This window comes from Larus michahellis, chromosome 2 (assembly GCF_964199755.1).
Source record: "Larus michahellis chromosome 2, bLarMic1.1, whole genome shotgun sequence".
NCBI classification, from domain to species: Eukaryota; Metazoa; Chordata; class Aves; order Charadriiformes; family Laridae; genus Larus; species Larus michahellis.
Window position 1 is genome coordinate 4814813 of NC_133897.1, and position 22150 is coordinate 4836962.

The following is a 22150-nucleotide window of genomic DNA, read 5'->3' on the forward strand; positions in this document are numbered from 1 at the left end:
CTGATACAAGCCAGAATGCTGTTGGCCTTCTTGGCCCCCTGGGCACACTGCTGGCTCATGTTAAGGTGGCCATCCACGAGCACCCCCAGGTCCTTTTCTGCTGGGCAGCTTTCCAGCCACTCTTCCCCAAGCCTGTAGCGTTTCTTGGGATTGTTGTGACCGAAATGCAGGACCTGGCATTTGGCCTTATGAAACCTCATACAGTTGGCCTTGGCTCATCGATCGAGGCTGTCCAGGTCCCTCTGTAGAGCCTTCCTACCCTCAAGCAGATCAACACTGCCACCTAGTTTGGTGTCATCTGCAAACTTACTGGGGGTGCACTCAATCCCCTCATCCGGATCATCGATAAAGATATTAAACAAAACTGGCCCCAAAACTGAGCCCTGAGGGACACCAGAAGATGAGTTCCAAAATGTTGACAATGCAAGACAATCAATTGGTAACAGTGACTTACTGTCATCTATTCATCATCCACGTGGCATTCATAAAATGGAACATACTGCTCAATAAAGACGAGGTTTCTAAAAAATAAAGAAACCGAAGTCTAGTCTAAACTGATTTTTGATGACCCTGAAGTAAGGAGAGCACTACGGGAGTTTAGGATGGGTTATACCAATAGCTAGATGTGTCTGTCCCTTGTCACTGACTATAGAAGCATCAATAGTATATATTAGTATAGTTCAATATCTTAGTCTAGACAACCAGCATTGAGGTGGCTCAATATTGGTCTAAGTGCATTTCCTGACATCAGTTAGGTACACAACTCAGCTCTAACACGCACAGAAAGTACAGAGGCAGGTCCCTTTCATTAGGAAGGTGATGTTTCTACATTTTAGGCACAACTAGCATTGTATAGCATGGAATAAATTTATCACAGAGATTGCCATATTTTTGTATTGAAGGGGACGAATATCTCCAAAATCCTCACTTCCAAGCGATTTCCACATAGGAAAAAAAAAATAAAAATCTGAGAGAAACCCAATTTTCTTTTCAGGAACATGAGCACAAGCTATCCTGGTGTGAGTTATTCACCCCTTGCCCAGGGGTGTTGAGTTGGGTTCTGTGCCCTTGGGGGCTGCAATGACAGCAACATTTAGGCTTTATGGTCGGTAGTGTTTTTAATGGGCCTCATAGATTTCAATTAAATAGCCATGTCTCTATTGCTTTGAAAAAGAAGCCCTGGAAACAGCCTTGAGCACTGTACACCGCCTTGCGTCTACTTCCTAACCCTATGGCTGTTGCATAGACAACCTCTGGACAGTTCAGCTGGAAGACTTTGTGGTGTGTAACCCTGGGGCAAGCACTGATCCTGTGTGCTCCCCTAGGCAGGCTTACAGCAAAACTACTTGATCCTCAAGAACGCCCCGGTTCTTGCCATAGGACATACATTCACTCTGAGAAGCAGTGGAGTTTATTTTACAGATTGGGAAGAAAATATTTATTACGATCCATGGTGAGAGGGACAGGAGGGCATACAGAATACCAAATTCCTAACAGTGTAGTTATACAAATGTAGCTTTTTTATATTCTTTTCCTCTGCTCCTGCTCTTTTGCTTCCATTTCCCCCTTCCTTTTAACGTAGCTTTGGTTCTGCATCACAGCTATCTCTTCAACCTGAATTCACAGTAAATCTTCTTAGGCTGCTGACTCGGCAAACCCAAGGAAGAGCAGCACACTTCCTAGAGACTTGAATAATATCCCTCCAGGTGCTGGATATTAATAGCTGAGTAATATGAAAAATCACTGATTCTGGTAGGTTTGGTTTTTTTACAGGCTCCTTTTCTAAGAGATCTTCTTTTATTTCTCAATTTGTTATTTGACTGCTCATCCAACGTTCCTCCAAACTCATGAATACAAAACCAGCAGGGAAAAGAATCCTATTAATGTCCTTAAATCAGTGTTGTCATCATATTATTTGTCTGTCACAGAAATTATTACTACTACCAGAGGGCAAAAAAGTGAACACATTAATGTAGGGCAACCATTTTCTGCCTTTTAACCTGCTGCCATGCATTTCTAAGACAGGTATCTTGCCTGCCTAAATAATGAAAGTTGCATGTAGATATCTGTGTTTGTGCATAGCATTGTGAACCTGTTGGTAGAAAATGCATATTTCTAGACTTTCTTTTTTTGGTTGTCATTCATGTTTTGTGCAAATAAGCTTAATAAGCTTAAAAACATTTTGACCAAGTGTGTCTTTCTTCAGCTTCTGCAGTAGCCATAACTGATGCCTGAGGTGCCCAGTGTGAAATTACAAGTCCCAGTGTACTAGACGGAGCACCAACACAACATCAAGGTCTCCCACCAGCTTCAGCATCTTAGACAGAAGTGTCAACATGCTAGGCTTTCTCAGAAAAACCCAGGCACTTATAGATATCTCAGGTGGAGATATACCTTGAGACATACATCACTCTGTCACACTCTGTAAGTACCTAACCCACCTAGCTGCCAGACTAAGGACCATCTGGAACCTAGGATCCTAATTTTTGTGCCTCTGACAGGTTCTTGAAGTTGGTTGGTATCAAGGACATTGTCACTGATTGTTTTGCAACACTGATTTTCTCAGATGCTTTTTGTGATATACCTTAACCAATATTACACATCCTGAGATTTTTTCTTTCCTTTTTTAAGCAAGTCATAGGTTTTTAAGAAGTTGCTACATTCTGTTGATTGCCCCAGCACTATCTCCTTGTATTAAAAAAGAAAAACTATAGAAGCAGTAACGTCTTGGCTAGCTGAGTTTTTTCTCCTCTGGAGAACATTCCCAGCAGTTCCATAGCTATATTTGTACATGTTTGTATTTGCATTACATAAGTAACAGGGAAGTCCCATGTAACTGTGCATTATGTTAGAGATGGTTGCAGTCCTACAGAGAATTTGACTTCTGTAAAAGGTTATGAGATGTTACAAATCATGAGGCAGATAAACTCATTAAAAGCTGTCTCATTAAGCCCTGCATGGAAAAAATAGGTTACTTAAGAAGCAGGGACCAACACAACCATCTATGTTTGTGCCTGAGGAACCTCACATTTGGGCTGCAGCAGAAAATGGATGCTCTAACAAACATAGCAGGGTTGGAAAAAACCTCCTAGGGTAGTGTGTTTGCATACATTGTCTCTCATCTCTAAAAAATGACGGGGACTGAAATGTAACTGATCTTATTGGAACGTAGCCTGGCACTGGAAGTGACAGCTACAGATGAATAACGGAGGATAGAGAGAGCTCTCTGCTCTGTAGACTATAGACACCCTTAAAAGATTGAGAAATATTACCCCCTTCAGTAAACAGGGTCTGAACAAACACATCTAGTTTCTCTCTTCCCCTCTTAGTGAATTGCTTGAACATAATCAGATTGAGGTTTCATTCTCTGATCTGTGAGATGCTGTCTGTGCATCCAAATCTGTATTTGCCCCTCTGAGCCTCATACAGTGATCATGCTGCAATGTTGGTATACATGAGGCATCACTTACACCTTTCCCTTTCATCTCTCTCTTTTTTTTTTTTTTTTTAAGGAAGTCAATGAACGTATGTTTGCCAGCTAATGAAACACTATAAAGAATATCTTATCATTTGAAACATTTGAGCTTAGCAATATTAAAAAATGCACCCACAAGAAATTCCAAGTATTAGCTGAAGAAATACATCTGATTGAATTATTACAGACAGTTAGAACACCTGCATTGCAGTTACATTTAAAATTCAGTTCATATACTAAGCCAACTTTGTGAGTCATGAATTTTATTGTTTCTCAAGTACATTTGGAACCAGACAAAGGAACGATGGTTTAGGATCCTATCTCCTCAATAATTTTATGATGACTTTTCTTAATATTTCCAATAAAAAGCCAAGCCCACTGCTATCATAGATGAATGGAATGAGAAATCAATCAAAATGGCAGTGAAAGTGAATTCAGAAGAAAAAAAAATAGGTAGGATGAAGAAAACTGATGTTCAAATTAAAAGAGGAGATGTTCAGAGAAAACAAAGAAAAGAATGAGAATAACTGAAAAGAAGCGGGCTACCTAAAAAAAAAAAATGGATTAAAACGAGCTAAAATAGCTACATAGACATTTAAAGATAGGAAAGCATTTTAAATGGGGAAAAAAAATAAAGTTCAAGAATTCCTGTAAAAGATGTATCAGATATCATGCATCTAGATCCTGCTTTCAGTCCCAAGTGATTAAGGTGGAATACAGTTGTGATAGGCAAATACAGAATAGCCTGTTTAAACACAAGAAAAATCTAACCACACTAGTCTCTGACAATTAGAATTGGCTTCACATGCCCATTTCTAATTATTTACTAGCATATTATTTTCTTGATGTCTGGTGTGAGTCTATACTTATATGTGAGGCCCCCTGGAATTTTCCATTAATACACTTTGTCCTCTCTTTGTCTTAACCTGTTTATGAATGCAGGCATTAGTCAGGGTGCTTTGGTTTTCTGTGGGTAAAATGGGTCTGTCTATTGTTGAAGCAAAAAACTGCACATCCAAGCAGATGTACAGGTTCAGGAGCTAACTCAGCCCCACTGACTGCGAGGGGTGGAGATGTGTGCCACAAAATGGGGATCAAACCCAACTGCTGAGAACAAGAGCTCTCCTTGAGAACAATTAGAGATTTTTTGAACATCACTACTTGTGTTTAGAGGAAAGCCAAGTAGAAGAAGATTTTTTTTTCAGGTGCTTCTTGGAGGCTGGGATGACATTTAAATTTACTCTAAATTTTTTAAAAGTCACATCCACTCCCTTGGTAGAAAATCTGAAAATCTGCATGCCAGAAAAGTACCAATTTGAGGATATCAGCACAGCATGTTAGAGGTGGTTTGAAGAGAAAGCGTGTGTCCCAATGGAGACAAAATGTGTTAGCATAAGCATTACAAAAAAGTCCCAGCAAGGGAAGAACTATAAATAACATTATACCATTCCTGCACCCCAGTCTCTCAAAAGAAACTTTAGAGAGGTAATAAAAATGAATACGCTACACAAATTATGGTACAATCTCTGTCAAAGGGATAAGTCTCTTCACTGACGGAAGAAGTGTGTGTGCATATACACAAGTCCACGTGTGTAAAATTGTTAATTTTAGTATCTGGGCTCCTGCAAGAGACTATAATAAAACCTCACACTCATAAACAACCTCATAAACGTTGCAGAAACAGCATATATAAAAGCATATTTGTTCTTATTAGCTCTAGTTTGCTTCACGGTATTTCATTAGAGAGCTGTTCTTTCCAAAAGTTGGAGCTGATCACTAATTATCCAGCTGAGCGATCACAGCTATGTCCTGAAATGCTAGAAATTGGAAACTTGTTGTCCTTCTACATCTGCCAGGAAGGTCATCCATCTGAAAGCTCAAGAGATATGTTCAGTCACATTTATCTCCCTTAATTAAAAATTGTTCACCTCTAAATAAGAAGACACCTTTTGGCTCTCTCAAGCTGAACACCAAAAATCTTGATCATTTAAAAAAATGTCTTTTGCCTTTCCATTCATATGACCGTTTAATTAATTTTGTTGATGAAAAATATGCGTGAGTATGGCCAGGAATTCAGCAGCTCTACCAATTTTCTTTCCAGTTTCACCCAGTGTAGGATGCATCGCACCAACACTCATAGATGAGGAAACATTGAGGCTGTCCTAGGCTGAGCTGTCTGATGAGAGCTCCTAAAAGACTGAGACATGACAGTTGTCCTTTCTGGGTCTCAAACCAGAAGCAACAAGGTGTGTTTGTATAATCTAATGAATATCCAAAACCACAGCATCTGAATTTGAGGTAATCTCCTTTTATAGTCAAGAAGGCAGGAATCTCACACAAATTTAAGCATTTAAAACAGGTTAAATGTTGAGGTTTTTTCCCTCTTTGTTAATAAGTAATACTTTCTACCTGACAAGAAAAGCTAAGCAACAGTCAGAAGAGTCATACACTAGAAGGAAATTCAAAGACCAGATATTTGTATGGGAAGGGACTATATTATTTGGAGAAACAGAAGTTCCAGTTCCTATTCTATTCTACAGAATGTACCTGAATAATGCTACATTTCAGACATGCAGCTAACAGAGGTGGTCTCTAAATAAGACCTAAGAGGAAAGTATGCATTTTTGTGTGCCAAAAATAAAGATGAGCTCTGTATGCTGACCACTACACATTGCAAATGACAGGTCACACAATCAATATATAAGAAAGAGACTCTGTAAAAACTGCTAAAAGATACTCTGGTCACAAATTAAAATGTTCTCATTTAAAAATAAAAGCAAAACATATGTCAAGAATGCTTTAAAATACCTGGCATTAAAGTGCAGCAACATGAGAATATCTGTATATTAAGCAATTGTAAGGCATTTGCATGGGAGTTATAGAAGGCTGTTAATAAGAATAAGAGGATTTAAAGACTAGTGTTATTTGTCACAGTATCCTTTTGTGCAACGCTTCTTGAGAAGCGGTGAAAAGCACACTTATGATCAACAGTCTGGCAAAAAACAGAGTTGAATGCAACATGAGATTATATGGGGGTTATGTACTGTTCCCCATAGTTACAAAGTGAAAAAACATGCTTTATTCAGTGGTTTTATGGCTGTTATGTGAGGCTGGATACAGCCACAATGCGTAGGGGTATAACGGGTCACAATCCCCAGACACATGTTAAGACTGAGTGATTCATGGGATAGCGTGTTACTTAGTAAGTAAAGACTTATGTTGTAAAAAAATCCCTGTAATCTTCATAAAGAGTCCAAGATCTTCAGAAAAAGGATGAAAGAGTTTGAGTGCCTATATCTTTAGAGGTCCACTTGTATGGGTTCTTAAAATTGGCCATCTTAAAATGGAGGCACACAAAAGCACTGGCTGAAGTACCTTGAGGCTTAGGTTTCACAGGGATGATGGGAATCACTAATTTTATCCCCTCTGCCTGGAAAGAGTAATCTTAAACCAACAGATTTAAAACAGGAGCCCCAGTATTTTTTTTAGCTATTACTCTATTTTATTTTATTTTTAATCTCAGATACAAAGAGTGAAAAAATCCCCTCAAGGAACTGACTTGCCCTTCTCGAGGACGAGAAGTGATCACAGTTCTATTGCATCCACAAAAGAGATTGGAAAAGTCTTACCATAACTTTAAGGCACAAATAAAAAGCCAGAATCAGTGTCAGCAATGGATCCTTTACTCTTAGCAAGTGTTGGCCTTGAGAACATGAATTTATACCAGTACAATGAAAATAAAAATGTCTTTTCTTACCATGGGAAGTAATGTGAGAGTGAAGAAGATCTTCCAATTGATGGCCATTTTCCCTCTTAATTTTGAACGTCAGTTAAGTTTTGCTTGTTAGCACTATTATTAGGGATGAAGCACACAGTCTCTGCAGATCTTTTGGTTAAGGTCTTCACGTCAAGGCTCAGATCTCTGCAGTGAAAAAGGAAAATTATTATAAATATGGAAAACACAAATTAAAACGAAATGGACACAGAAAACGCAACACGAACTGTGAGTTGTACATATTAGAGATCAACCATACTTGTCTGGTTTGCAGTTACTATAGATAGTCTTGGATAATTAATTTAAAGCCAAAGGACATGTCTGTATGATAAGTAACTTGTATCACAAAAACTGCTGAAATAGGTTCTGTAGCTGCAAAGACCTAAACTGTACCCAAAGGAAAAGGCAGGATGGATTATTTTGAAACAGAAAAGGGACCTAGCTGTCTGCTTCACAATTTGACCTTCATGATTTTCAGTAGCGTCTCAAAAGAACAACTGTCTGGGTTTTTTTAGGAGACTGTATGACATGATGATTTATTCCCAGAGATCACTTGTCCAGATAACAAAATCTGTGACCAGAGTTGTTAATAATCTGATAGTTTTTTGAGAACTCAGCAACAGACATGCAAAGGAATGAATTGTACTGTCAGGCTAAAGATTCATCCATGACATAAGACAGGATTGACTTATATGGACGATGTCACGTTAACCTGTGACATCCATTAGTCTCTGCCAAGGAGCAAGACAGGTGGTAAGGATATCAACAGAATTGCATACCTGATGTTATCTCCATCCTAGCACCTCCTGCCATAACCCAATATTTAAAAATTCCCACCTGCTCCAAATCATGATGATTCTTCAAAAAGTTTTTCATTCAAGAGGACCTATGTGTCTTAGTCTCTGGCTGGATCCAGTCTTCATTACTATTTAAAACAGCAATCCTGCCTCAAATCTTGATATCTTTGTGACCCAGAAGTCACGTTTGATGCCCTACCGACAGTCAGGTTCTAGCATGGAGATATACTTTCATATTCGTTAGTTTTCTTTCCCCAGTTGTCCCTCATCTGAGATGAATCCCTGAGTTTGCATGGTAAGGTTTTGGTAGAGTGACGGCTACAGGGGTGGCTTCTGTGAGAAGGTGCTAGAAGCTTCCCCTATGTCTGATACAGCCAGTGCCAGCTGGCTCCACAACAGACCTGCTGGCCATGGCCAAGCTCAGCAGGGACAGTGGTAGCGCCTCTGGGATAACATAGTTAAGAAGGGAAAAAAACTGTTGCACAGCAGCCGGAAGAGAGGAGTCAGAAGATGTGAGAGAAGCCACTCTGACACCAGGGTCAGTGAAGAAGGAGGGGGAGGAAGTGCTCCAGGAGACAGAGCAGAGATTCCCCTACAGCCCGTGGTGAAGACCTTGGTGAAGCAGGTTGTCCCCCTGCAGCCCATGGAGGTTAATGGTGGAGCAGATATCCACTTGCAGACCATGGAGGACCCAATGCCAGAGCAGGTGGACGCCTGAAGGAGGCTGTGACCCTGTGGGAAGCCCACGCTGAAGATGGCTCCTTGCAGCCTTGTGGACCTGTGGAGAGAGGAGCCCATACTGGAGCAGGTTTTCTGGCAGGGCTTGTGAACCTGTGGGTTCCTGAAGGACTGCACCCCATGGGAAGGACTCACGTTAGAGAAGTTCATGCAGGACTATCTCCCGTGGGAGGGACACCACGCTGGAGCAGGGGAAGAGAATGAAGAGGAAGGACCCGCACAGACAACATGTAATGAACTGACTACAACCCCCATTCCCCGTCCCTCTGAGCTGCTTGGCGGAAGGAGGAAGAGAATTAGGGAGTGAAGTTGAGTGTGGGAAGAAGGGTAGGGTGGGCAGAAGAGGTTTTAAGATCTGTTTTTATTTCTTATCATTCTACACTGATTTTATTGGTAATAAATTAAATTAATTTATCCAAGTCAAATCTGTTTTGCCTGTGACGGTAATTGCTGAGTGATCTCCCTGCCCTTATCTTGACCCCCGACCTTTTTGCCATATTTTCTCTCCCCTGTCCAGCTGATGAGGAGAGTGACAGAGCAGCTTGGTGGGCTGCTCTATCACTTAGCGGGCATCCGACCAAGGTTAATACACCACACGCCTCCAGTGTATCTCTGCTCTAAGGCCCTAATTCTTCCAAAATAAGATCAGTCAGAAGTCCTTTGGTGGTGTCTCCAGTAGTTTAGGTGCAACCTCTTTGCTTAGGAAGATATGAGAGTTTAGCCTCATGGGCATGAGCTGTGCCACACCAGTTTGTCTCAGAGCCAGGGAACTGTCTCTCATCTGTGGTGTTCCCAAGTGTAGATGAAGTCTTTGAATGCCAAGGCGCCTTTTAAAATCTTCTTGTCTGACGTAGGTTTCCTACATGCCACCACCTGTCACCTCTGTGGGCATAAACACAACTGACATACATCTTCACAACTACAGAAATGTTTAAACAGATAAGTAAATGTTCGAGAGAAGAAAAGAAAGGGACCATAGATGATAACAAATCAGGGATATAAGACACACAAACAATTAGAGAAAGAATAAAGCAAGGGTATATTGGAAAAACATTTAAAATATCAGAGGGAATTTGAGGAAATATAACAAAGGAGAAAGGACAGAAAAGAAAACAGACCAAAGACAGAAAGTAAATAAAGGAATGACAAAGGCAAATGTAAAAGAACTTTTGTGATCAGGGGACACTTCCTTTTTGTACTGACTGCAACATACTGCCAAGATATCAGCATTTAGAAAGGAGAGAGCCTTCCAATTAAAAAATAAAAAAGAAAATTAAGCGCGCTCTAAATTTTTGTCTTCTCTATCCAGACCCTGACTAAATGGAGAACAATGATTCATAAAATTCCCTCTAAACTGATCTGCTTTCTTCCATCTTCACTCAATCAGTCACTCTTCCTCTACTCTGGTACTGAATTTAATTACTTAACTATATTTCTGATGGTTTATCAAATAATGAGGGACTGATAAGATCTCAGCTGAGGAGGACAGCAAACATCCGTGGTGACATTCAGCAGTGATGAGCTGGAAAAGGAAAGTCACTCCATTAACAGACGCAAGAGAAAACAAGACAGGCGCATTAGCAGGCATTGGATTTGAAATTATTTCTTGATCATTTGCACTCCTGAGTGCAGGCCAGTCCAGAAAGGCCAGAGAGTGGTGTGGAGATTGAATTCTATCTTTGGATTTTGCCACTGTAATGTAGATTTAAATATAGTGCAGAAATACGATTTAAATACAATGGAAGAGTAGGAGGTGCCTGAGTAAACAGGTAGAGAGATACCCCATGGAAAAGTGGTAAAATTTAGAATACAGTCCAATATTTGAAGACCCAGTTTTACTTTAACCTGGCATTCACTAGGTCTGATAAGCGGAGAGTAGATGTTTTCTGTTTTATCTTAGTTTTGAAGGAACTTCTAAAGAGATGACAGGAACATCTGCAAACAATTTCATTGCCTGCCTTTCACATTTTGAAGAGAAAGTAAAAGAATTGACTTCATTTTTACCCTGAAGGTAGTCATGGAAACTTGCATCAGAAACTGGGATGAGGCCTTCATACCGTCTACAAAGACTCCAGTGTTCGTTAGGTGATAACGACTACCAGTTCCATGAACTTATCCCCTGGACCTGCAGCAGAACCTGTATGTATTTTTTAGCAGCTGCTGGCAGGTATGGTACACACAGATGCAGAGCCCACCCATTACCAATAAGTAGTTATCTCACAAACAGGTACTATCAGCCATGTTTTACTAGAAAAATGAACCTTTTAAAAATACAGACAATAAAACATTTCCATTTCCATTCAGTATTTTGAAAATAAATAAATATATGAATGTGGGATGTGGAAGAAAATCTTGAATTATCGTATCGTCTTCTGATGTCACTGATAACAAAATGCTGTAATTTCATTAGTAAATAATAGATACTGGTGATTCGTGTTTTATTTTATCTGCATCTTCTACTGTAATTAAAATTAGTGAAGTTAGAATAGCCAATAGCATGGGGGTTGCACCTTTCAGTTATGCATATTCCCCAATATACAAAAAAAATCTTCAATTATCTCTGGTGAAAAAGAAGGGCTGTTGAATTGTCTGAGAATCTGAAAATCAGTTTATTGTTCCTAAAATGGAATGGGCTTCAGGGTGTTATTTCAAGCATGGTGGAAATACAGGAAGAAAAAGGACAGGAAAAAAAAAAAAAAAAAGACTTGTTTGGGTCAGCTAATGACTTAAGAAAGTAATTCATCATCTATGAATGGATGGAACAGGTTGGAAAAGAATCAGCAAAACACGTTCTGCTGCAAGTGCCCGTTTCTTTTGCTTAAGAAGGGAATCTGGAGTGCTTAGATCATATGTGGACTATGTTACAGAAGCCTAAAGTCTGGTGAGAAGAATTGCACCGTGAGAAGCCCGTAAGTGCCAAGTGCACAATATGATCTCAGTAACCAACAAAAACAGATAGTGAGTCCTTTCCAAGTGGGATGTGCCTACTCCAAGGGAGGCATAAAAGAATCACTCCTTAAAATAACCAAACGTCACTATATCAAGTAATGGGCAGAACTGTTATACAGCATCTCAGACATAGCGTACCTATGTGTGATGAATGAAAAAAGGAATTTTAGTGACTTTATAAGGCAGTTTTCAGCAATTATTGAGATCTTACCCAAAAGAAAGAACGAACTTGATCCTCTAGGCTCCTTGATATGGTCCTGTGGGACATGTGCCAGTGGTTTGAAAGGAAAATAATAAATTCCAAAGCTGACCCACAGTGGTTTAGACCAGTGGTGATCAAATTACTTAATTAATCTTAATTCAGTGTCTAGTCAGGGCTGCCCACCATATCCTTCTCCTGCACTGTGACCAAGCTACTACCCAAGTGCGGAAGTCTGAAAGCTTCTGACAACACACAGGATTAATTGAGCTTTTGCAGACTGAATACTCTATGTTGCAGCAAAGTCACCCACTCCATGCACAGTTATCCCAGTACTTCCTAGTGACATGAAGAATATTTCTCTATGCAGAATAAACATGGATGGAGACTGACGGGGTGCAAAAGAAAGAAGGTGGCGAGGAGAATACTCCAGCCACCACCAGTCAGTATGGCTGACAGACTACCCCCTTGGCACTTCCAAATTCTCCCCAGGGAAGGGAACTTCGCAGCTGTTTATAGCACAAATTTTGCTAGATGGACATCTTTGGCTTATATATGAACAGATAAATATGTAACTGACACCCTATCTATCTTCTTTAGGCTCTCAATGCAAGATGTGAAATCCAGTGCATTTTATTATTTCCCTCCTAAAACTTCCAAAACATAGTACATCAGCTTCATAATTTATATTAGAGGACATGATGAACCTTCTTCATGTCAACCGAGACATTTGCTGGCAAGAAATAAGCAGAGTTGGGGGAACAACCCTTCAGTGACCTAGGACATGTCGCCTAATTTTAGAAAGCTAGAAGACACATACTCACATATGAGCTCATTGTCAAGTCTCTTTTTATACTGTCAACAGAGAGAAGTAGACATATGAAGAAAGCAATTTGTCTGACCTATTTTAACTGTCTACTTTAAACTTTGTACTTCTCTTCCATAAGTGTAAAAGAGTTCTTAACAGCTAGCTCATACGTTGACATCTACATTGTAGATATCTAAATTTGGACAGAATTACCCCTCCTCCAGACTCCTCTGAAGTATATAGATCAGCAGTATGAAACACAAAATAGCAAAGTTTGACCTACAACAAAGGCCTGAGAAGGAATTAGATTGTTTAGGGTGTCGATAAGTTGATGCTGAAATATTTAAAGTAACAGAAAAACTAGAAGAAATTTTAACTGAATGCCAGACAGCAACAGCTCTAAAGTTTCCCACAGCAGGTGGTCTGTAAAGACCAATCCTATTAAGGCAAACAAAAAGAACATGATGGCCTTTCTACTATCTTTAATATACCACTTATTTCCTGGAGTTTAAATATTTTGCATTGTATTCATTTACTTGCATTAATCTTAGTAAATTCACCGAAATTCAAGTATCTGCATGGATCACAGAAGCTGAGACTCTGGCTCTATCTTCCTTTTAAGAACCAAGAAGACATTTATTCACTTTTTTCCCCTTGCGTGCTTAACAGGATTTGAATCAACAAAACAGGATTTGAAGGGTAATTACATCAGGAGGTCTAAGAGGTGGATTTTCAGAAAGGATTTACTTCTAGAAGGGACAAGTCAGCCCTTTTCAGCTACGTGTGAATGTCATGAGGGCCTCTGGCAGAAATGGCACAACTTTGCCTGAAAGAGTTGGTAAGCAGAAACCTGGATTTTGTCACAGGATTGTCCACAAGAAAGGATGAGGTCTGTAGGACATCCAGCCATCGTTCTAACATGTGAACTGATGTGGGGGTCATGTGCTGCAAAATGTTTATTAATGGCAGATTAAATCAGGTAGTCTCTTCTAATATCCAGTGTTTTCACTGTTCAGGAAAACTGTTGCTTCTGACTTCAGGAAACAAAATTTAGAAAAGGAGCTGGTACAATGTTAACAGTAATTTTGCATGGAAATAGTTGGAAGAAATGTACTCAACTTGCTGCCTGGCTAAGGCATTTCAGTGTTATAGAATAACCAAGTCTGTCAGCAATACTCAATAATAGTCTTTTTTCTATCTGAGGAATAGTCTATTTGATTTTTATTTTTTTTTCTTGCATAGCATGCAGAAAACACCTATGAATTTTACTAGAACTCCCTTTTTAAAAAAGAAAGACAAAGGTGTGATTACAAAACCAGGAAATGGTAAATTGCTGTCACTTCCATATGCAAAAGGTGGTGTTTGAATGTTTCTACGTGAATTAGGATTACTAGTTTCATTGACTTCCACGGAGCCTTGTGTAGGAAAGAAATCAGAGCAATGCGGCTTTGCAAGAAGAAATAATAACCAGTAAGGGGGATTCACAGAACTGGGAGTTGGCAGGGACTTCTGGAGGCTGCCTAGTCCAACTGCCCTGCTCTAAGCGGGGTCACCTAGAGCAGGTAACTTAGGTTATTTAAGACCCATTTCCAATCAGTTTCTGAGTGTCTCCAAGTACTGAGACTTCACAAGTTCCATGGCAACATCTTCCAGTATTTAACCATTTTAACAAAACAAAAGTGTTTTCTTATCTTTAAGTTGAATTTGCTATATTTCTACTTGAGCTTGTTGCATCTTGTCCTGTTTCTGGTTGTCATTGAGAAGAGCCTGACTCCAGCTCCTTTACACCCTCCCATCAGATATTTCTACATATTGATAAGATCCCCCTGAATTTTTTCTTCTCTAGGCTAAACAGCCTCAGCTCTCTCAGTCTTTCCTTAATCATCTTTGTGGCTTTTCACAGGACACACTGCAGTGTGTCCATGTCTCTCTTGTAGTCAGCAGCCCAGCGCTGGACCCAGCACTCCAGATGTGTCTCACCAGGGCTGAGAGAAACATCACCTCCCTTGACATGTTAGCGCTGCTTTTCCTCATGCAGCTGATGATGCTTTTGGCCGCCTTTGCCACAAGGGCACATTGATGGCTCAGGATCAACTTCATGTCCACCACGAGCCTTAGGTCCTTCTCTGCAAAACTGCTTTCCATCCAGCTGATCCCCAGCCTGGTGCATAGGGTTGTTTCTCTCTGGATGCAGGACTTTGCATTTCTCTTTTTTGAACTTGATGAGGTTCCTCTCTGCCTATTTCTTCATCCTGTCCAGTTTCCTCTGAATAGCAGCATGACCAAACATTTGGTCTGTCAACCACTCCTCCCAAATTTGTATAATCTTTCTGAAGGTGCACTCCACCCCATCATCCTGGTCATTAATGAAAACATTAAACAGCATTAGTCACATTCAAACATTAGACCTTTATAGTTCAGCCCTGTCTACCCAGGCTCTCTTTTCAGTCAGTGGAGAAGAGGTAAATATCCTCAGGGAGAAATTTCTATACCCTAATGCTAGGTGCCTAATTTCGGACAAAGTGAGTTACTGCTTTGAGTCTATTTTTTCCCGCTCTGCTTACTCAGGCTAACAAGGGCAAACAAAGAAAATTCCATCCCAAAGTTTAAGACAGCAAAGCACTAATGGTAAGCAAAACAGAGCACTGACTTCTGTCTGTGTTATGGCCTTTTCTTACCTGCAGCACTATCTTTAGTCCTAATAGCTATGCCTAATAACTTCCATGCATGTTTTACTTCAGCTGTCTCTGATTATAATTTTGGTGGAGTTTTTTTTTTTTTTCCTTTTCCTTTGAGTGTTTTCAATTAAATTGAAATTCCCTGAAGATGCAAGAGTATTATAATTTGTCCTTACAAAGTACGCTCCTTATCATTTCTGTATAACCTGACAGCTCTTGTATTTCCTAGTCCTCTAGCTTTATAGAATTTTCCTAACATTTCAAAAAACCCTCTCAAAACTATTCTAGAACAGATTTTAAAATGTCGCTCTGTCAATTCAAGAAAGATACTCCAATTTACACTTCCTGAAGATCTGATTCATTTCTTGATCATCTGCAAATTTTGCTAACATATTGTTAATTCTCAGACCTTACATCAGATTAGGCTAGCATAGCTCCTTGTGGCACTCACTATTAATTTGGGGAAAGAATAGTATATCCTGCTGCTTTGTTTTGCCTTTTTTTAGGACTCAGACACAGTACAATCTTTACAGTTTACGAATTTGTTATGTCTCAGCTGATATGCAGTAATTATATATGTCCTTCTTGGTTCACGTTAAATTCAAGCCAGTATAATTTAGTTTTGGTTCTCTTTCATTGTCAGCAAGCTCAGTTCCATTGCCTTGCATTCACTGTAGGCAAAGAGCTCACATAAGATGTTACCATCGGCCAGCAGATGTGTGAAAACGTGTTAAATCAACATAAATCAGTCATGTCTCGACTCACTCAGCTCTCCTGACCTCAGCTGATGCCTGCTTTCCTTCAAGGTAGAATCTTTCTTCAGTAAGGACATTATCAAAAACGTTTTGAAAATCCAGATCTAGTATATCCCAACCATTCATATATGGGATCACAAAGGCCAGCCTTTCTTAAGCTTTGAAATTTTATGTCCTTCTGGGACATCATGTATAAAACTAACCAACACCTGATTTTTTAAACAAACTCCAGTTAAAATGCCTGGCTTTTATAAGTACTAAAAAATTTTCATGATATAACAACTCTTCGCCTTCATATTATGCTGCTTCACCCATATAGGTGTGATAAAAATGAAGGTCACTGACATCTAAAGGATTGTTCTGGGTATCTAAGTATTTTGACATTATAATGACTTTGGAAGCCTGTTTGTTGGAACTCTTTCTTCAGGCTCACTGAAAATTCAGATGGACATGAGTGGATCATTCATCTACAGGTCACGACTTTCTAGCCTATCTTTGCAACTACGGCAGCTATAGACTTATGAAAGCAGAAACTATGGAATATAATTTATAACTCCTTGTACACAGGTTTGCGTTTCTGGGCAGATTTCCCATTTAACATCACCCATAAAATTCATCCAGCAATTCTTGCCTTGATTGACATTATTTTCCCTCTTGTATTATTTAACATGTTTATTGTGCCCTTATGTTGCTGACTTCCCCAGAGACCTGGTGAAATGACGTGACTTCTTTAACTAAAGACCACAGATATTCAGTTGCAGGGAAATATTTATAAACTACCATGCATTTAAGACGCATTAGAAGGCAAAGTAAAGAATGATATAAGAAGTTTTTATCTTCACAGGCAGGTCAATTACCATTTTGAAGCATCTGTGATCTATGCGGTACTTCATAGCTAATATGCAACTAATATGGGATCATAAAGATAACTATGTGTTGCTCCATTCCAGCAGAGCTTTAAGTGCTGCTTGGCAATGTCCTTCAAAATCATTACTCCACAACACATAAAAAGTGTTCTCTATCTGGCATAAGAAAGTTTTACAAGAGCTACTTGATTAATTTTCTTTCCTTGCCTGGTGTTCTGCATTTCCTTCCCTGGCTATTGCTGTAACTGCTGTTTACATAGGTCATAAAGACTCTGTTACCTATCCATCAACGTTGACATCAGTCTCTGCTTTGAACCCATCTGGCTGGATATATGTCTGCTAAACAACATCAGTGTTGAGCAAACATCTATCGCAGCCAGAAGAAAGAGGAAGAGCAGAAAAATGCAGCTCTGGACCAGAGCCCTTTATTCCCATTGTGTCTGAAGATCGCCCCAAGTGCAGTACTTGTACAGTACGTTCAAACCAACTCTTTAACTAGAAATAATATATTTACTGGAATGTGATGCCACTCTTAGCACCCTTCATTAGCTCTGTTGATGTGCAGAATGGATTATCTTGAGATATAGTTTTCATTACATAGCTATCATTGCTGCCCAGACCCAAGCTAGCCTCTGTGCAAGGTGCTGCATGCTCTCAGCTGTGAGGAAATAACAGGGGTATCTTTTACAAGACATTCCACTATTTAGGACAGGCTGACTCCAGAGCAGTGGCCCTGCAGCTGGTGATGGACCCATGGGCAAGACACAGTCTCGGAACTCCAGCAACAGCACACCAACCTCATATTCTCTCTGGGAAACAAGTGTACCCTTCCCATCTGAAAGCAGAACTAAAGTGATAAAAGAAGCAAGGAAAGGGAGTTATCTGTTGCATTGGAAGGTGTTAAATACAATGAGCAATTGTCTGATGCCAAAAGAATAAATATGTGACATTGGTGTGCAGAAAACAGTCTGATATAAACTTGGCATTGACAGAAGGATGCTTGGAAGTATGGAAAAATCGCCAAGGTGTTCAGAGAGAATGACAAAATGATCTTTCTTTGCCGTATATGTAGAATTCATTCTTATTTTCCAATGCAAATGGCAGACCTATTCTGAGTATAACAACTTGTACTTCATTGAGCACTTTGACTCGGCAATCTATGGAGATGTCCCAGATGAATATCCATTGGCCTCCCCCACACTTCTAAACAACAACATAGAAAGCTTTCATGGGCCAAAGTTCAGCCCATCTTGATGAAAAGAAGAACAGATATAATATGTTTCTATTTCCTTGCTGGTTAGGAAAATGATTCCCCTACTTTTGTTATTCCTCAAGTGTGTATTGTTCATTTCTCAGGGAAACGTGTCATAGAACAGTCCTGGGACTACAACCCTATCTCTTCTGTCCTTAGAGAGATGAAAACATATTTCTTTATTTTTTTTTGAACAGTTTCATTCCTACGCTGAAAGATAAGGTTAAGTCACTCCATAAGCACTAACAAGTGGCATAATTCCCTTTTTTTTCCACACACTTTTCTTATTGTCCTCCTTTTCTATTGCACCTAGAACAGCCTAAGTTCACCCAGCTGTATCCCATCTTGTGGTTAATGAACTCATTACTTTTGGACAGCATTGGGACTTTCCACAGCACGTGTTCTTGCAACACCAGGGATGGAATTCATGTCACATAAATGTAGCTGTCTAAAAGTGAAACATCTATGTCCAAGCTAGTTCCCCTCAGCTTCCTCCATAGTGAACAGAAGATGAACAATTCACCTCAGCAGCACATGGGTTTACCTTGCTCTGGGCCATCATCTTGGTAAACAGAGAGCTAATAATGCAGAAAACCAATTTGATTAGCTCAGAAGAATCTGTGTTGAGTAGGGACAGTCCTGAGCATAGTAGAAGTATAAACAAAGGTGGAAGAAAAGCAACTGAAAGTAAAATCAGGTTTGGGACAAGAAGATGTTAAGCTGGGAATTAGAAGAAAGCTTCAAACCATCATCAGACAGAGGTGCTGGAAGTGCCTTCCAGAAAGAGGAGGATAGTCAAAAAAAGTCACAATTTTAAAGAGACTGTGTATAATTTCAATATTTTGTAAACAACTTTCTCTGACACACTGATTTTTTCGGTGCTAATAGGTATATATTCACAATCACATGGCCTTTGACTCAGAGCTGATTTCCATCCAGTGAACTTGAGTCTCAAGAGAAAACTGCAATGACAAAACTACAATGTGTTCTTGGCCTTTCCTGCTCCCACTAATCCAGAGGCAGTGAAGGCAGCTGAGCTTTTCCCGCTAGCAGGTGAGGAGAGCGATTGTAGCTTAGACACGTGGACAGACAGGAGGCATTCAGGTCTCAGAAGTAAAGCTTCTACTCACACAAAGGGCAGTTCAAGTCTTTCCTTTGGCCTAGCATAGCAGGAAATGAAACTGAGTCTGGAGAAAATGTTGTGGGATTCTTCTTTTATCTTCAGAAAGTACAAAGGCCTTTGCACTCGGTCTCACGAAGCAAGGACACTTCAGATGACACAAAGAGGAGAAAGTTGCAGGTAATCCCAACCTTTTCATCCCTTTGCCTTAGCTTGTCTCCAGATAGTTTGTCTCTTTAAAAAGCTGGAAATCCTAATATCTTAGGTAGCATTGCAAAATTATTCTGTGCTGTAAAACCGATTTCCCAAGCCATGGTTCAGAGCACTTACAACGTCTTAGTTGAGGTCACATTTCAGAGTGCCCAGGGCCTTACAAAGGTGTGAATATCCATGGCTTATAGCACTGAAGATTCTTATGGGCATGACTTTTTAAAAAACTAAAATCTAGATAATGGAAATATTCATCTTGATTCACACACCACTGCTTCACTATTGTTCTGAATAAACCAACACTACAACTGTCCTTCTAGAAAAAAGGTAAATATAAATGAATGGAAGCAATTCACTACTGTGTAATCACCTTCTCAACCTGTGATTAAAGCCCAAGATTTCTATATTCATCTTTATGATCTGCTCATGGATTTCCATGTGACAATTGTAGAAGATAAACTGGCCCTATGATGCCCTATGGGTGAACCTATAGCTGCCCTATAAGGTGGCAGAATATGGCCCTTGTGGAATACCTATGAAGGTTTGAACAACTCAGGACCAAACCAGTTTAATATAAACATACGCATGCACATACATGCAAAATTTGTTGGACAAGATATGACATATTCTCTTGTATTAATTCAAAAGGGTGTCAAAAAACAATCCAAAACCAAAAAAAAACCACCAAAACACAACTAGAAGAGACTGGTTGGATCCATTATAGAACTAGTTTTATTTGTGTGGAATTCAAATTTACTACATCAGAATTTTTCTGATATATGGAAGCTGCATGAAGAGGAGAAAATGGCATTATTAAAAAGTGGATTAATGTACTATATTGAATGCAGCTGTTGCAGTGAAAGCTGAAAACCCTGATTATGGATGTTACGCTGTGTGTGTTGATTAAGTTTATAAATTGTCAGAATGGTCATAAGATCAGATGCAACTGAACTTGGTATGATTCACATTTTCCTTTAGAAATTAAGCGGAACTGGAATATTCCATGTGGTCCAGAAGACAACTGAAATGTTTTTCTTTTCCATTGAATAGCTTTGACATTTTATTTTCTTGCATACCAGTAAACCGTAGGATATAAGGATGTAAATTCAATCAGGCTGAAATACCCCTCATCTCCAAAATGCCCACTGCTCAGTTTTAAATAGGTTGACTCATGTTTCAAAGACACAGTGAAAATGCCTCTTGTGTACGGGTGATCTTTCAGGGATGCGGGTGAGGGTAATTTCATTAAAACATATACCTCTAAAACAGAGCTAATTTCCACAGATTCCTTATCTGGTCACTGAGACACAGCTAGCATAGCCAGTAGAGACACAAGTTAGATCATCCTAAATTATGTATCTCAAAGCATCAGGTGAATTACACACTATTTTTCTGTATTTTCTATCAGGAAGGAGAGGAGGAGTCAGGGAAAGGAAAAGAAAATTTGAGACAGGCACACAGCATAAAAAATTTCAGCCCAAACAAAAAAATGTTGCCTAAGCTACATTGAGCTGATCAGTAGCATCTTATATTGGGCAGTAAATTAAGGTCAAATAATGTGAAGTGTTCAGTAACAGAAGTCTTTTTTCTTGTTGATCAAGCTTCCTTCCTTTAATTTCCTCACATTTGATCAAGTCTAAACTCTGTTCAGGTCTTCATTTGCACCCACCTGGAGTTTAATATGTTATTTAAGCTCAGAAGAAATGACACGGAAGAAACTGTGGCTTGAGAAACAGGTGGAGCAGTCATACAAAGCAAAGATTATGTAGGCTACTTGCTGAAAAAACAAACTAACTAAAGTCTGTGGCCTTAAAGTGCTGGCATGGTTCTATCATGGTGATGATCATCATGTGCCCTTCAAGCACTTTGGGGATGAAACTTTGATCATTGGGAAACTCATTAGGTCAAAAAATTCTGGCCAAAGTTTTCCCAGTTTCACTGTAGTGTAAAATACAGCATTTCTCCATTATTCCCCTATTCCCTATTTACTTGTATGTTCTGTGGAGAGGATTTATTTTAATATCTGAAAATAGCTAAAATAACATTGCCGTAGGCTTCATAGGTTAGTTTCTCACAGAAACACAGTATCTGCCGATCCTAGTCAGCGTTTCACAAAAATGTTTTAAAAAGAAAAGCAGCCTGAGAAAGCTTTATTGATCTGCAGCACTGGGAGATCCACTTCAGCAGCCTCCAAAGGATGCAATTTATTAAGAGAAATAAAGATGTCCTAAAGCCCTTGTTTCTGCAGGCTGCATTATTAAAGACCCTCTTGCCTGCAGATGGTAGGGACTACATGGGACCTACACGCAAGTAGCCTTCTTGGGTTTCCTCATCCTGGACTAAGTAGAGAATTAAAGGCGGACAAGGAGAACAAAGTAAAGGAGACACCAGCAGAGGTATGTGAGAGTCAGCTAGCAAAACACAGGACAAGGTTTAATGGTTCATATGTGCATTGGATAATAGCCTTATAACCTCCAAGACATCCTTGTTTTTAAACATGAAAGCAATCTTAAGAACTAGTCAATGGT

At 39.5% G+C, this 22150-nt stretch overlaps 1 protein-coding gene across 17 annotated transcripts in view; it reads right to left on the reverse strand.

Moving 5' to 3' along the window:
- Nucleotides 1-22150, reverse strand: part of ADCYAP1R1 (ADCYAP receptor type I) — a 143240-nt gene that overhangs the window by 102316 nt on the left and 18774 nt on the right. For all 17 annotated transcript variants that reach the window (XM_074573990.1, XM_074573988.1, XM_074573992.1 and 14 more), the window contains exon 2: nucleotides 7233-7397. In XM_074573990.1, coding sequence (XP_074430091.1) covers nucleotides 7233-7280 — 48 coding nt within the window. In that variant the 5' untranslated portion in view covers nucleotides 7281-7397. The remainder of the gene's footprint in view (nucleotides 1-7232; nucleotides 7398-22150) is intronic.